This window comes from Cupressus sempervirens, chromosome 1 (genome assembly GCF_028749045.1).
Source record: "Cupressus sempervirens isolate cs-2001-9-10 chromosome 1, ASM2874904v1, whole genome shotgun sequence".
Lineage (NCBI taxonomy): Eukaryota > Viridiplantae > Streptophyta > Pinopsida > Cupressales > Cupressaceae > Cupressus > Cupressus sempervirens.
This window is the reverse complement of record NC_143118.1, coordinates 233248-248770: the sequence shown is the minus strand read 5'-3', so window position 1 is coordinate 248770 and position 15523 is coordinate 233248. Positions and strand designations below refer to the sequence as shown.

The 15523-nt window shown below is 37.5% G+C and overlaps 1 protein-coding gene across 1 annotated transcript; it reads left to right on the top strand.

The window, feature by feature from the left end:
- Positions 1-265: 265 nt before the first annotated feature.
- On the top strand, positions 266-14588 carry LOC149575833 (albumin-2-like). Its single transcript, XM_089815679.1, has 4 exons — positions 266-356; positions 13083-13156; positions 13247-13596; positions 13778-14588. Exons 1-4 carry the CDS (start codon positions 266-268, stop codon positions 14586-14588), a joined length of 1326 nt encoding a protein of 441 aa, XP_089671805.1.
- The last annotated feature ends 935 nt before the right edge of the window (positions 14589-15523 follow it).

Below are 15523 nucleotides of genomic sequence, written 5' to 3'. Positions count from 1 at the left end.
CACCAGAGAAGTCGATGCAGTGGCCAAAGGTCCTTCACACAGACAAAAAATGGGAAATAGTGAGCTGCCAAAATCCATGAAAATGTCGTTGGGAGTTGCAAGTTACTAGGTGCAGAAAAAGCCGCCACCGGAAGTCACAGTTCAATGCCGTGATTGACGAAAAAGACTACATATTGCTGAGTTTTTGATGTTTTAGTGCCACATGTAATGTGGGAGTGCTCTGAGCACCTTTTTTAAATAGAAACCCGCAGAAGTTAAAATAACTATGGATGGCGGCTTGGATTTGAATGCCGGTGTGGGCTTGTACCACCAGATTTTGGTGGTCTGTGGTCGCCAAAGGGGTCAGACCATTGACTGTGAGTGGATTTCACAGGTACCGCCAAAATTTCTATGAGGCTGCCGAATTAAAAATAAAACCTTGCAATTAATAAAATATTCTCCAAAAATGGTAGATCCGAGGTGTCACTGCCTGAGTTTGCTAAAAACTTTTCTCTAAAATTTTGCAATTTCGCTAATTAACTGATGGGAAAATAACTATAGAGAAATGAAATGTGTAGATCTGGATTAATCAAATGAATCTATGAAAAATGACCATACCCATACTGTAAATTGGTGCCTCCGAGTTTCGATTTGCAAAAAAAATTTGCCTCATGGTCGACTTTGAGCCAAGGTAGACGTGATTATAGTTGATTTTCACCAATTCAGCATTCTGAATGCAATGGAAAGGTTAGATCTGGCATTGGACACTCTCAATTTCTGCAGCACTCTGGATTTAGGCTGAGGTGATGAAGCAAGCAAGAGGTCTCGAATGGCTTGCGATAAGAAAGTCTCTAAGCTCTGATACCATGTTAGAATTTTCCTAAGGGAAAAATTCACCCAGGAACTAAGAACTCAAACACAAGCACACAGTAGACCAAAAATGGAGAGAATAAATTAATGCTTAGAGTACACTAGGAGTGCCTAAATATAAAGGCCTTAGTAGAGCTTCTAGAATGCATAGAAGTTAGCACCATGAAGTGTCATACAACCAAGCACATGTCCACCAGATATGGATTATCCTCCAATAAGCATGAAAGTAAGTGCGGTGATGTGAGGATAAGTCTACAAGTGTGGGACATGCAAAACAGTGTTGTAGACACCATGTGCTCAAATAAAGTTGCATACTCTTGTGTTGTCAACATAAAAATAATAAAATAATCCAAAATAATTAAATAATGCATTAACCTAAGTAAACTTAAGTAAGTGTAAATAGTAAAGTACGTATTTACACCAACAAAGCTCAATATATCAGCCTTCTCTTTAGGTGTGCAAACCTTCCCAATATGAACTATTTTGGGACAATCTTCTATTCCCAAGTTAACTTTTTTGCATTCATCACCCCCTATGGGTTTTTATTGTACCTTGTTGAATTGGTCCACATTGAAAATCCTTTCTAATTCAATCATTCCTTTTGGAATAGTGTTTTTCTTTAGGCTCATAAGTCCTTTTAAGTCAATTTTTGCTTCTTCATCCACTTCATCATCAATGATCTGTGCTATGAATACATCTGAATTTGTCAAGAATTTAAGGATATGCCTATCATCTTCAAACACCTGGAAGTGCTTAACATTGTCTAGTATTAACAAAATCAATGCCAACTCAAATTTCTTCAATCCATCCAACTTAATTGGTGCTAGTGAGCTTTTAGTTTGTGTGAGGGCTTTAGCCACCTGATTTTTTGCTCTATAGCTAAATTTGATATTAAAGGCATTGAAGTCCTCTATCAAATCCCAAACTTTGTTTCTATACCTCTTCAATCTTTTTTCCTGGCAAGTGAACTTTTTCTTTACCTATTCAATTACTAAATATGAATCTCCAAGTACATGAAGTACCTTGGCACCTTTCTTGATAGCACACAACATGCCTAAAATCAAAGCTTCATATTCTACCATATTGATGGTGCATGGGAATTGCAATCTATGTGCCTCCAAATAGGTTGTCCTTGTTGAGTTGACTAACTCAAATCCATCTCCAACTCCTTGCTTAGTTTTGGAACCATTGAACCTAAGAGTCCATACTCCATTATTCTCTTGATACTCATTCTTGGATTTCTCTATTTCATCATTTTTCTTCATTTCTAAGTTGGGTGGTGAAATTTGGTTCTTTGCTTCATCGATGATACTATCTTCTAATTTATTAGCTTGTAAAGTCTCAACCTTTTGGTTGCCATGTTGATCATCTTATTTTAGAGCCCTCGGGATTCTCTTTTATCCTTGTTCCAATGCAACTATACACAAGGAGCAAGATAATTTTGAATGGAATGCATTGTGAATTCTACACTAGTTGGGTAATAATAAGTTGCTCACTGAAGTTCGGTTACCCAACTCTATTCCTTGCTGCACCATTCTAGTCACAAAGTTCTTAAAATTCTCAAACATGCCTTTAACCTCGTCGGATGAAGCATCTAGATCTGACTCAATTAGGATCTTAGTGGAATCCCTTCCTTCACTTATGATATTCATTGTCAACACTTCTATCCTCTTAGGCCTATAGGTATTCATAATTGTTTCCACAAACAATATCTCATTTGATTCCCCATACTTAGTAATTCTCAATCTCAATCTTGGGGTGCTATCAATTTTGATTTGGTTGGAAAGTCCTTTCCATGGGAGCCACATGTGAGAGAAGTTAGTTGCCATGTATCCATTCAACCTTCTAGCCCAATCTCTACCTAGGATCAATCCATAGGTATTAGCCACATCTACCACTGAAATATCTACCATGTGTTCCATCCTTGGATCAAATGCCAATTACATGTGTATGTTGTGTAGTTCACCCAATACCAACACTTCTATTTTATCCAATTGGGTAACCTTTCTGTTTGATCCCAAAGGTGTGATTCCTAAACTTCTACAAATGTTCAATGGCATGACATTACTTGATGCTCCTAAATCTATCAAGAAATTATGGAGAAGCTTCCCAAATATCCTCAATAATAGAAGAAATAGGGTTGGCTCATCCTTCCCTTGATAATACACCACAGGTGTCTTATGTACTTGCTTCAACTTTACTATGAAATTTTTCATTTGAACTACCTCTTCATTCTTCATAATTTCCTTATTGTTTACTGGGTCTTGACTCTTTTGTGTATGTTATTTTGCCAGTGTTGATCCTTGGGCCACATAAACTAGTTGAGGCCCTGGATATCTATTGAATTCATGGATATCTCCATATGAAATTTCTTGTGCAGAGCTCTCTATATCTCTGTATGAAACCTCTTGAGATGTATTCATCATGTTCTCTTCTGTAATGCCTTGGATCACATGCACTCAGTTAGGAGGAGACCTCCCTTGAGTATGTGTTGGTGCACTTTGAGTGTGATATCCTTGTGATTTTTTATCAAGGAATGTATCTCTAATCTCCACTACCTTCAGTAATTCGAAAAAAGGGAGATTGATTTTGACCTTCTTCATCTCCTTTGTCACACTATGTCCTAATCTTTTCAACTCATCATTGTTCATGGCATTGTTTCTAGTTCTTCCTCTATTTGCTTCTTGTGTCAAGTGGACATTCTGCGATCCTTGAGTACCTCGATTGCTTTGTTGTGCACTTTGCTAGAAATTTTGTTGTCCACTTCCATTGTTATGGCCACCATGTCTATATTTAGGTACATCTCTTGAAGAATTTGGTATGTTTCTTGCATTGGGATGTGGATGTGTATTAAAATTATTTGGGGGTATGGAGGATGTGAAAGGTCCATCATTCCTCTCATTTTTTCTCAAATAAAATATTGCATTGGTAGTCAATTGTTGAAATGTTTGGTTCCCACCTGTCCCTTGAACTAGAAATTTTTTCCCAAAGGTGGGAAAGAAACCATCACATTTTTATACACATTTTGATTTTTTTCCTCACTAATTGGTCCATTGGCTGACTTAGGAGGAAATCTCCCTTGGTGTTCTTCATATGCTTCAAATTCTAGTGGAAATGAAATCTCCTCAAAAGTCAAGCACTAATTGTATCCTAAGGATAGGACAATCTCATAGCCTATGACCTTAACATCTTCCTAATTAACTGACTCATCTACTATATTCTGAAATAAGTTAGATGCCCTCTTGAATTCTACACATCCTAACTCTGAATGTTGATCAGTCTCATAGAATCTGTAGTACTTAGACATGATAGATTCAACTAAGAATATTCTATCCACTAGCCTACTATCTACTAAGGTTTGATTATCAAGTGGAGACACCAAATTTCCATTGTTTGGGCTTGTGTTCCATGTCCTCTTCTGATTAAACTGATTGTTGTATCCTTGGTCTTGCGATTGGTTGTTACCTTGGTAGTTATTATTTTGATAGTTCCTTTGATAACCGCCACCTTGATTGTTTCTTTGGAAGTCTTGGTCCTGATAGTTTCTTTGGTATTCACCTTGATAACTCCCACTTTGATTTTGGTAATTACTTCCATGATTATTTCTATGGGAACATTGGAGCTGGTTGTTCTAATTTCTCAAATAGGTGACCTTCGTAGATAGCTTCTTGACTTGCTCGATCAATTCCTTCATTTCATCCTTTTCTTCTTGCATTTTTGTGGATGAATTTTCACTTTGTATATAAATAGGCATTGATGGTGGTGCCTGGGACAATGGAGGTCCCAAATTTACCACCAACTGATTTGCAGGTGTCTAGTATGTAAGTTGTCAAATTGGTTGTTCAGATACCTAGCACTTGGGGGTTCCATTCCTTGTTGGCCTAATTGTTTCCCTATTTCAATTGCTTTGGTGTAAGCCTCATTCAACGTTGTGGGAGTAGGATTCACCATCCTTGTAAAAATAGCTATTTGATTGTCTAAGGCACTATAATATGCTTCCAAAGCACCAGCCTCTATCATTGTGTAGGGGGCTTGCAACCTCGTATAAGCCTTATGGAATTGATTGTTGAAAGAACTCATCGACTCTTTATCATGTCTCCTAATGTCCACAAATATTCTATGTAACACTAGTGGCATGGTGGACATGCCAAACTTTGCAATAAAGGCTTCTCTGAGTTGAACCCATCCTATTATAGATGATGTTGGCAAATTGATGAACCAGTAGTAAGGGTCTTCCCCTAATGAATAAGGGGAAAGCCTGCATGCTACATACTCATGTTGAATTCTTCTATTGCATAATGCATCTTCAAACACCTTGATATGATCCTCCGCTATATGGTTAGGGTCATTAACAAAGAACTTGGAGCAAAATACTACTGGATTCTTTGGTAGATCATGATATTGTTGGAATGAAATGGGTGAGACATTGTTTTGAATCCATGGTGGTTGAGCCATTGCTAGTTGATTGACTTGAGCTTGAATTGGTTGATTGACTTGAGCCTGAACTAGTTGATTACTTGAGGGGCTAGCTAAATTTAAGGTATCAGCTACCCAATGATTCCTTGATTTCCTATGAAATTCTAACTCAAGTAGATCCTCTTCCTAGTGTGGTGTGTTTCTCACTATCCTCTGCCTCATATCAAATTTTAGTTTCTCAAACCTTTCGGGAGAAAAAGACCCAATCATTTTATCCAATTTGATTATATTTTAGACCTAATTGATTTCCCTATTCTAAATTTTCCTCAAGAATGGCTTGAGCTTGTCTTCATGCTTTCCTTTCTCTTTCAAGATTCCTTTCTATCTCTCTTTGTCATTCCAACCTTTTCTAAATTCTCCTTTGAATAGATCATGCCTTCCTTTCTTCTTAATTTAATAAGTCAATGGTATCCAGATATTCCCTAGTGCTTTCACTTTCTTCCCAAGCAGTTGAGCACAAACTGGCTACAATATGGTCTTGGAGTGCTCTCCAAATTGCTCTAGGTTGATTTGATCTGGGAAGCACCATTGTTCTTCTAGTTGAAAGTATTAACAAATCCTCAAAAGAAATAACTTTTAGGCCCTCCTTCTAGTGCCAGATGATGTTGATGTGAGTTTTGTACCACTACATAACATATTAGGAATTGAATACTTGATATGGAGTATCAAACACACAATTCCTCTCTTGAAAAGTTGATTCTCATGAAAACATAAGCATGAACTCCAATGTTCCTTATACCTATGGATACTAACTCTATTATTGATGTGATTTTCTGATAATCATGTTGGTAGCCTTACACTTTTCTTTTGAGGATAGGTTGGATTTTTGGGATGATGGTGATGGTGATCCAGTGTGAGTGCAAGATGATATTGATGGAGGTGTTGATGGAGAATGAGTGTGCTTTGGTACTTAACTTACTTCTCTAACTTCCTTCCCTAAACTTCGATTACTCCACTACTTGTTATTCTACTACTACTCCTATGAATGGAAGGATTAATGAATGGATGAGGATCAAATCTAATGAATGTTTACTAATGGTTCCACCTCCATATATGTAATGATTCGAAGGAAAATAAATTATTTTACCACACAAGGCTTCCAAACAAGCTGCTAGGATGCTAGTGGCCTAGTTATTGATCCCTATCAAACATCCACCAATGCTACCATGCAACTATCCATCTATTTTACTCTCTACTTAACAACTTGAAATTTAATCCACTTTAACAACTTGAAAGGAAATTTTATTCTAACTATTTGGAAGTAGAAACCACACAACAATACCAAAAGTTCTTAATCATCATGCAAGTCACAACAATAAGAAAGAAATAGCAATTTTTGGCATTATCTTTGCAACAATTTTCTTTGACTTTTACAAATGAGAGAAAATGGTCTTATATAGAGGTCAAAATGTACAACCAATGATAGAGATAAAGAGGCAAAACTGATGATCTAGATTGAATCCTAGAAACCCTAATTAGGGTTGCTACCCCATCAGGTAATGAGAAGATGCCACCCTGTCAATGGACCAATGAAAAAAGTGGAAACATAGCAACCAATGAGAAGGCACCAAAATGGTGGCCAATTAGAAATATACACTTGTGTTATCCTAGAAGAAAGGGAAATTGCCACTTGGGCTTACATCAAATGATCTTCTATTATAAATCTCCCTTTTTCTTTTATTCTTTTCGCTAGGTCAATTAACCTAGCTAGCCTTTCATTGACTTCCTCCACAGGAGGACAAGGTGTATACTTCATCTCAAGTTCAACTAATTTCACCATAATACTTGCTGCTTGTAGTGTCTTCTCATGTTCCTTCTCATATTATTTTCTGTATCCAATAAAGGCATTGAAAGAGGAAAGGATACCCAAATGTTTCTTCTTGATAGTAGCCTTTCCTAGCTTATCTAGTCTTGATCCAAGCCTTGTCTCATTGACGACTTCTTCTCTGATGTCTTCAAAATCAAGTGCCACCCCAATGTCACTCATCATGGTTGAAATGGAAGTGTTGATGCTTGGGCTATGATGTGAAACCGCCTTCTACATCTCCTCGAGTGTTCTCAATTTAGTGGTCAAGGCAACAAACCAAGATGCAATTGTACTCAATCCTTCAATCAACTTGGCCCTTTCCAAATATGTCTGTAGTAGCCCAATGAGTGCTTGTCACTTGGGAATAGCTAAATCTTTGACTAGAAGGAAATCCTTCCATTCCTCTTCAAATACTCTGAATTTGTCTCTAACACTCGCTAATGACCAGAATGTTGAGATAAAAGAAAGCAAGAAAATTTTCTCATCTTGGATTGTATCATGGATCCAATCCTTGGCTTCATGTAGCTAAGTTGATATCTCTTCCATATTGCTCCCACTATCTTGAGGAAGGGTTGCCTAGTGCAATTGTTAGATAGGTTGCCAATCTCTCCAATATTTGTTCTTAGCCTCCAACTTCATGATCTTTTAATTTGCCTTCCTCAATCTTTCCCTGATTGAAGCTATGCCTTCCTAGATCTCCTCACATTACATGTCATCCAAATTCCTTCCCAAGTTATGCTCCACCATCTCATATTCTTGGGTTGCAATCTCATCCAATGCCTTGTCAACTATCAGTATCACAATCTAAACCCTTTGGTGACCATCACTATCACTTCTAATCACCTTTGCCACTGTCTTTTCCATCTGTTTTGGGTTCTCGCTATCACCCTTTTCTATTAATCCTTGGATGTCCTCAATTGTTCGAGCAGTTATCACCTTGCCCCTTGGCATAAGCATTTGCCTTAACCATAGTGGTGCAGTGCATCTCCTAAATCTAGATTTGGTTCGACTAACAAAGCATCACCAATGGCCTCAAGCGCCTGACTTGATGCCTCAATATCGATCGACCCATCTTCTTCTCCACTAGTACCTACCATGTCACCTCCTTGTTGGTTTTTTGAGAGAGGAGAGTACTCAGTACTATTACTATAACTACTTGACTCTGAATCCAAGCTCACTTTTATTGTTGTCCTTTGTTCACTTGTGTTATCTTCTTGGCCTCTAGCCTTAATTATACTTTCCCTTGATGGTGCTATGTGTTGTCTCTTTGTTGGAGGTTCTTTTCTTTACTCAACCTCCAAGGCTCTCTTCTTGCCTCTAATTATTTCTTATTATCGGCTACTTCCTTCACCCTTTTGTTCGACTGATTTTGCTGGAGCCTCCTTTGGCTTCATCTTCTCATTAGTAAGGGGTACCCTTTGACTTTGTAACTCCCTTAACTTTCCATTATACCATGACTTGGCATGCAAATCTATTGTCCTTGTGACTACCTCTAAGGAAGGATCCTAATGATCATCACATTCTACTAGATTCAACTCTGTTCCCTTTATTGTATTATAATCTTCTGTTAGCACATCTCCATCATCTTCTAGTTGATCAAGAATATTGAGGCCTCTCCATCTGATATCTCTAATCATGTTCACCGACAATCTTGAGAAAGCTAGCTTTCTCACATGAAAGTCATTTTTAGCATTGGCTAGAAGTCTTCTATAGTGGGAACATATTTGAATGCATTTCCATGACATGCCTTGATAAGACCGTTAGGATAGAATACTTGCCTTGCTTTGTACCATCCTAGATGATACCGTTCCAATTCTTTCTCTATAGCTGTAAAGGAGGCACGATTGGAGACACTATCATTGCCAATCCTGAATGAAAAGGTAATGCTAGTTTTACCTTTGATTCTCATTATTCTATCATAGTGCTCAAGTTGCCTAGCCAATTCCATCAAAATTACCTTGTCAGGTGGGTATCTTGGAAGTCTCTTGGGACAAATTGTGCTTCTTGCTACTCTAATGTATGTGAATTGCAAAAATTAGATGAACCAACTCCCATACTTCTTTATATTTGGTTCTACTTCCAGTGAAAATCTCTTAGCAGGTGTCCCTTTTAGTAACCTTACTGTCTTCATGGAAAATACATCACAGAAATATTTTGTAATCCTTGTTGTTGTGCAAGTGAAGCTGTGGATAGCATTCGTGCACCAAATATTGCCCCGGCCCACTACCAACTTCACCTAAAGCCTTAAGTCCTAGATTTTTGTACAATCTAGCAATTAGGTAAAATAGATAGGATGCCATGTAGAATTTTTTTTGGTTTTGTACTGTTCTAAGTTGCAACTCTAGATTCTCACTTATGATCCTAGCCCAATCAAATCTTCTTTTTTCTTTTTCAATTTCATCAATAAAGAAGTACATCTAGTTTTCAAATTGCATACCTTGAGCTAGGCCCATAATTTGGTTGAAGAGGATGATGAGATCACTGTATTTTAATTTGAAATCTGTCACTGTAAGCTTTGATGACCTAGTTACGCCTTTCTTTCCCTTGTGTAGCAAATCCCACTTTAGATGTGTGAAATAGGGCTCTTGGTTATCCTAGAATGATTTGGCTACCTGATCCATCATCACCACTGTCATGCTCTTGAACTGAGGAATGTTAAATACTTCTTCGATCACTTGTCCACCAATATTGGCCAACACCCTCTTCCCTTCATCAAAAATGATGGCTTTGCTGATCAAATCAAACTTGGATGCACACTCCATAATCAACTCTAGACAAAAAAATGTAGGAGGAAAAGCTGCTACGTGTACAATTTTGCTTTTGTATATCTTCTTTTCCAAGAGGGATTGTCCTTCCTTTAGTTTATCCTTCACCTGTAGCATATTTACTATTCTAACATTGGTATCAGTTATTCACCTCATTTTTGAGAAGGTAGTTGTTTTGGGCATCATATCCTCTTTATCTTTCTTATTGTTTGTCCCTTAGGATTCTTGCTTGCATTAACATCTACCATCCTAACCCTTATTTCTACCCCTTCATTCTAAGTGATATAGACTACCCTTATCAATCTCCAATCTTCTTTCTATCGATGAATTTTACACTTATTTCGGCCTCGCCAAATGCCCTATCACTACACTTATCAATCTCCAATCTTCAACCTAGGGGTGGGATTACCACTTATTTCTGCCTCGACTTTGCCTTAGGATGGACTGCACTTATATCTCCCTCTCCAATACCTAGGGTGGTTTAGCTTATTTCTACCTCTTCAATGTCCTATCATGGATTCTACACTTATCGATCTCCAAACTTCAAGCTATAATGGGATGATGAAGTGGTGGATGATGAATATAAGAAGAACCAAAGGAGACAATGTTTAGACAAGAACGAAAGAGTGAAAATCCACTTAAGGACCCCTTTCAACTCTAAATGAATTGAACTCACCTTTACCAATAGTTGGGTCTTCTTTTCGAATTTAGGATCAGACTTGAGAACTTCAAATCCCTTGCAAATCTTAAGGCCTGAGTTGGAAAAATCAGAATTTAGTGCTCTCAGAATTGTCCACTATTTGTCCAAAAAATCAAACCTTTGATCACAATAACCTCCTCTAAATAAAATTGCCCAAATTAGGGCTGAAATTACAACTCCTTAAAAAAAATCAATCTTTGCAAAAATCATCTAGTAAAGAGAAGTTTTAGATCTACCCTAGAGAAGCCACCATGCATGAGAATTTTGCCCCACGAAAATCGCCAAAATGAGTGTGTCTAAATATGATGGATCTTGCTGCCTTTGAATACTGGAAATAATGCCAAGGATTAGATCTAAAAATGAAGTGAAAACTACCCATAACTACCCATAATGACGCGCCAAAACCCTAGATGCTTGCAAAATTGCTAAGTAGAGAAATTTTCCTTAGGCAAGAAAAATTGCCAACACAATGCCAATCTGCCCTAGGTAGAAAAATTCACCTAAAGAAAATGCCAATCTACCTTTGCAAAATTGCTCAAGGAAGAGAAAATCTACTCTTAGTAAAAAATCTCCTAAGCACCAAAGAGGAGGAGTGAGGAATGAAGAAATAAGGGGGAAGAGCTTTCCCTTATACCCCATTTGCCTCTCCTTCCTAGCTGGTCGACTGGGCCCCTGGGAGCAAAAAAGAAATTAATTAAAACACAAAACCAACCCCCAATTAAATGCTTAGCTAAAAATTAATACTTTAAAAAATTATCAATTAGACCAAAATTGCAAAAAGAAAGTAAATAATGCCTTGGAGATTGTAAATGTTTCTATTTAATGATGATTTAGCAATTAATATGTTATTAAAATTGGATTTTGGCTAGCCAAAAGCCATTTTTTCAATATTAAATTACCAATTTCATTAAAGGCTTAAAAATTTTCAAGGCAATTTTAATTCATTTAAAAGCCAATTTTTGCAATTCAATTCAAATTGATTTTACCAAGCAATTTAAATTTTTGACAAAAATAAAATCATTTCTAAAGTCTAAAATTGATTTTGCGATTTGATTTCATCTTCACAAATGAATTTTTTTTTCTTACCAAAGAAATTCAAGATTTTTCAAAAAACTCAAATCTAACAAAATTTCACTTTTTTGAAAATTATCTAAATTTATACAATTACATCTAAATTTTCAAACAAAATCATCTAAGTATAAAATTTTACAATTTTATCGTTCCAAGTTTTGTTTGAAATTTATTCGGCTTAAGGATGAAATCAGTCGTTCTTGAAAATCAAGTTGAAACTGGGCGAAAATGAATCTAACTCTCCCCCCTCTGGCCCTAAAGGCATCCAAGACTTAAAGTTTTCAAAAAAATCGAATCAACAAATTTTTTAACAACTCAAAAATTTGCCTCGGTGACTAAAAAAGGGATTCCCAAAATTTTGGGGCGATGGTGTAAAAACTTCACAACAGGCATCAAAGAAAGAACCAATCGTAACACTCTTATTAGTTGAAGCAAAATATGTTGCTGCCACATCAATAGCGTGTTGAGCAATGTGGATGAGAAGAGTACTTTCAGATTTGAGTCATTCACAAGAAGGACCTACAAAAATATATTGTGACAATAATTCGGCTGTTGCTTTATCTAAACATCATGTCTTTCATAAACATAACAAACATATTGATATAAGATATCACTATCTTTGAGAATTGGTAAACAATGGTGACATTCATCTTGAATTCCGCAAGCCCAAGAAACAATTGATAGACATCTTCACAAAACGGCTTGCAAAGAATATTTTTGAGCACCTTTGAGAAGAAGCAGTAAAAATTAAGGGGGAGTGTTGGCAGATGTACACTTACAACTGTGCTATTAATCTCCCTTGCTACTGTTGATCATTTCTCCAACTAACAGCATTTATTTAACTTTTTTGTTTATGGACGTGGCTATCCTTCTTACAAATTGCACGATTGACTAAATTTCAAAAAAATGAAAACACAATGATATTTTTAAAAAAAAATTCAGCATTTGATCTTCACGATCTATATATTTTGTGATCGAAAGCACAAAATTTTTGAAATAATTCCACTAGATTTTCCTGAATCTGAAAAAGAATCATGTTTGACCTTTTTTTTTTCCCTCTGTCTTTGATATTTTGTCTAGATTAGCCAGCGCCTTTGTTTATGTCCTCTTGTTTCTTCTCGTATACTCTGTAGACTTATTTTAATCATTTCTGGAAACTTCGAGATTACTGTGAAGCAAAGCTTTTGTAAAAAGGACTCTGCTTATGAAGCAAGAATGACTCTCTTTAATGAATGAAGGAAATGGAGAGCATTGGCAGCTCTGTTCAGAGAATGGCATAAATGTCGTCTATGTTGTATTGCGTTTATACATTTAAATCTGTGCTTGTGTGTTTTTACCTTTCTCTGCTTGAATTTATGTCCTGTTTAGTTTCTTGTTCGTCTGCCTCCATCACGATCCTAATTTTCGTGTACAGATATGGCCGTGTCACCTAATTCAGAATTCCGTGGAGTGGCAGCTGCAATTCCCCAGCCGGCTTCGGAAGAGGATGTTCTCAATCAGCTATCACCATATATTGTTGGGTTAACCCTATACAACACTAATCAAGTACCACAGTTTCGAAACGCTGAAAATGACTAGGATATTAGAGAGGCAGTGTATCGCTGGGATGAGCGTACCCCTCAAGAGATTTTTGTGACAGGATTTACTCCGCGGCCTCGAAGTTCAACCCAATATATGGCAGATTACTACAACTTAGAGCAATTTGTAAATTATGGAGGAACCCCCGGAGAATACTCACTTGCTCATGACTCAGTGTTTGTTAGCACGACGAGAACAACTTCATGGCGACCAAGGGTCACAGCAGATACCGTTCTTTATCGGTATCAGATATATGCCCCAGGGGGAATCGATGCGGTGCTAACTCTCGGAGACCGAAATCGTTATCCTAGTAAGCAGGAAATTTCTTTTGCGGGTGGCATTAGTCGCCAGTATATTCGATTAGCAAGTCCATATACAGTTAATATTGTAGACCTCGATACACACTTCCAAAAATATAACAGACTGGGGAATAACCTCTACATTAATGAAGGTTACAATCCGAATCCAGGCTCGGAGGGGCGGACTCCTCAAAACTTTATGAGGCGTCTAAGAAATCCTTCCCTGTCGTAGTGGTGGGGAAAATCTGATAAGACTGGGCTATGAGCGGCGTGCTGAAAAGAGAGATGTAGCTGTCAAGGAAAGTAATTATGTCGACCCAGTTTGCAGTGTGGGACAGTACATTGAGAGTGCATTCAACTTCAGCGGTAGTACAGAAGAGGCCTACTTGTTCATTGCTGATCGGTGCCTGCTCATCAACTATGCTCCCGGCACCACCGATGACTACATTATTAAGGGACCTCTGACCATCGGCGATGCCTTTCCCTGCTTGAAGGATACTATTTTTGCCAGTGGCATTGATGCTGCCTTTACTGCTCGCACAAATGAGGCGTATATATTTAGAAGTAATATATATGCACGCATCAAGTTTACGAGAGATAGCTGTGCAATTGGTTCGGGACCCGCGATGATCATTGGTGGATTCCACTCTTTAAAAAATACCATTTTCGCAAATGGTATTGATGCAGCTTTTGCCTCTTTCCGAAAAGATGAGGCGTATATATTTAAAGGTGATCGGTATGCGCTTATTAATTTTCCACCCTACACAACAAATGACTACATAATTCATGGACCCAAAAAGATTACTGACAGTTTCCCCTCTTTACGACATACGCTTTTCCAGGATGGTTTTGATGCAGCATTTTCGTCTAGTAGAAAAAATGAAGCTTATATATTCAAAGGTGACACCTACGCTCGCATCAATTATGCCCCTCGGACAACACATGATTATATTGTCAATGGACCGACCACTCCTATTAGTAAAGGTTTCCTCTCCTTAAAGCCCATCATACCAATGGATCCGTGTGGCTGTAAGCTGAAATAAAGAGCTTGCTAGGCCATTTGCATTATGCTAAAGACTGAGCTTTGGTCCCACGGTCCCACGGTCCCGATGTAATTTGGATCAGCGGTGAGGCCCTCAAACTTAATATCATTTCTATGTGTCACTGTCATTTATATATTTGGATGACATTTTCATATGAACTTGTTATAAGGTTCTCTATTCCCGATGTAATTTGGATTAGGGGCAGCGATTCTAAATTTAATAGTAGCTCTATGTGTGTAAATGCTTGTGTCACATTTCCATATGAACCTATTTTAAGGTTCCATAGTCCTTATGTAATTTGTATTGTGGGAGGGTGCTTCAAACTTAATATCAACTATATGTGTAGATATATAAATAGATAAAATTTTAACGTTCACAAGGCTAAAAATAGCTTATGGGACAGCAAGACAACTCAAGCAGACTTAAGTAGCACTGTTCGCTTCTTGTGCAGGATGATGATGAGTCCACCCAATTGCTCAATGTACTCTTCGTTGAATAACTTATGCCAAGAACTGTCACATCTAGTATCCGCAAATTTATCTCTGCTACTCTTGTAGGCCTCACATTCTAAAATAAAGTGCTGTTCAGTTTCCACTTTCCTAGAATTGCAGAATCTGCAAATTCTCTCTTCCCAAGCCTCCTTTGGCCTCTTCCAACGCCCAGTCTCACAACGAAGTTGATGAGAGTTGGTTCTCAACTGAGCAATAAGAATTTTAGCCCTCCAAGAAATGTTGGCTCCTATGTATGCTTTTTGGAGTTGATCACAAGTGGGGTTGAACTCATTTATATAATATAGTTTCTTCCTCCCGATCTCGCTTCCCCAATTTCTCTTGTAGAATTTCTCCATAACAAAGACCTTTATTTCTTTATTATTTGTGGGGCACATATTGAATTGAATATTCCATTTACTCCTCCATTTGATGTTTTGTTGCATC

What these genes read in the sequence shown, in the direction of transcription:
- LOC149575833 (XM_089815679.1), top strand. Translation starts at nt 266, where the DNA reads ATGGATGGCGGCTTGGATTTGAATGCCGGTGTGGGCTTGTACCACCAG. An exon ending in AAGGGGTCAGACCATTGACT is followed by an intron (nt 357 to 13,082) that starts GTGAGTGGATTT and finishes TTTCGTGTACAG; the next exon opens with ATATGGCCGTGTCACCTAAT. An exon ending in AGCCGGCTTCGGAAGAGGAT is followed by an intron (nt 13,157 to 13,246) that starts GTTCTCAATCAG and finishes GAAAATGACTAG; the next exon opens with GATATTAGAGAGGCAGTGTA.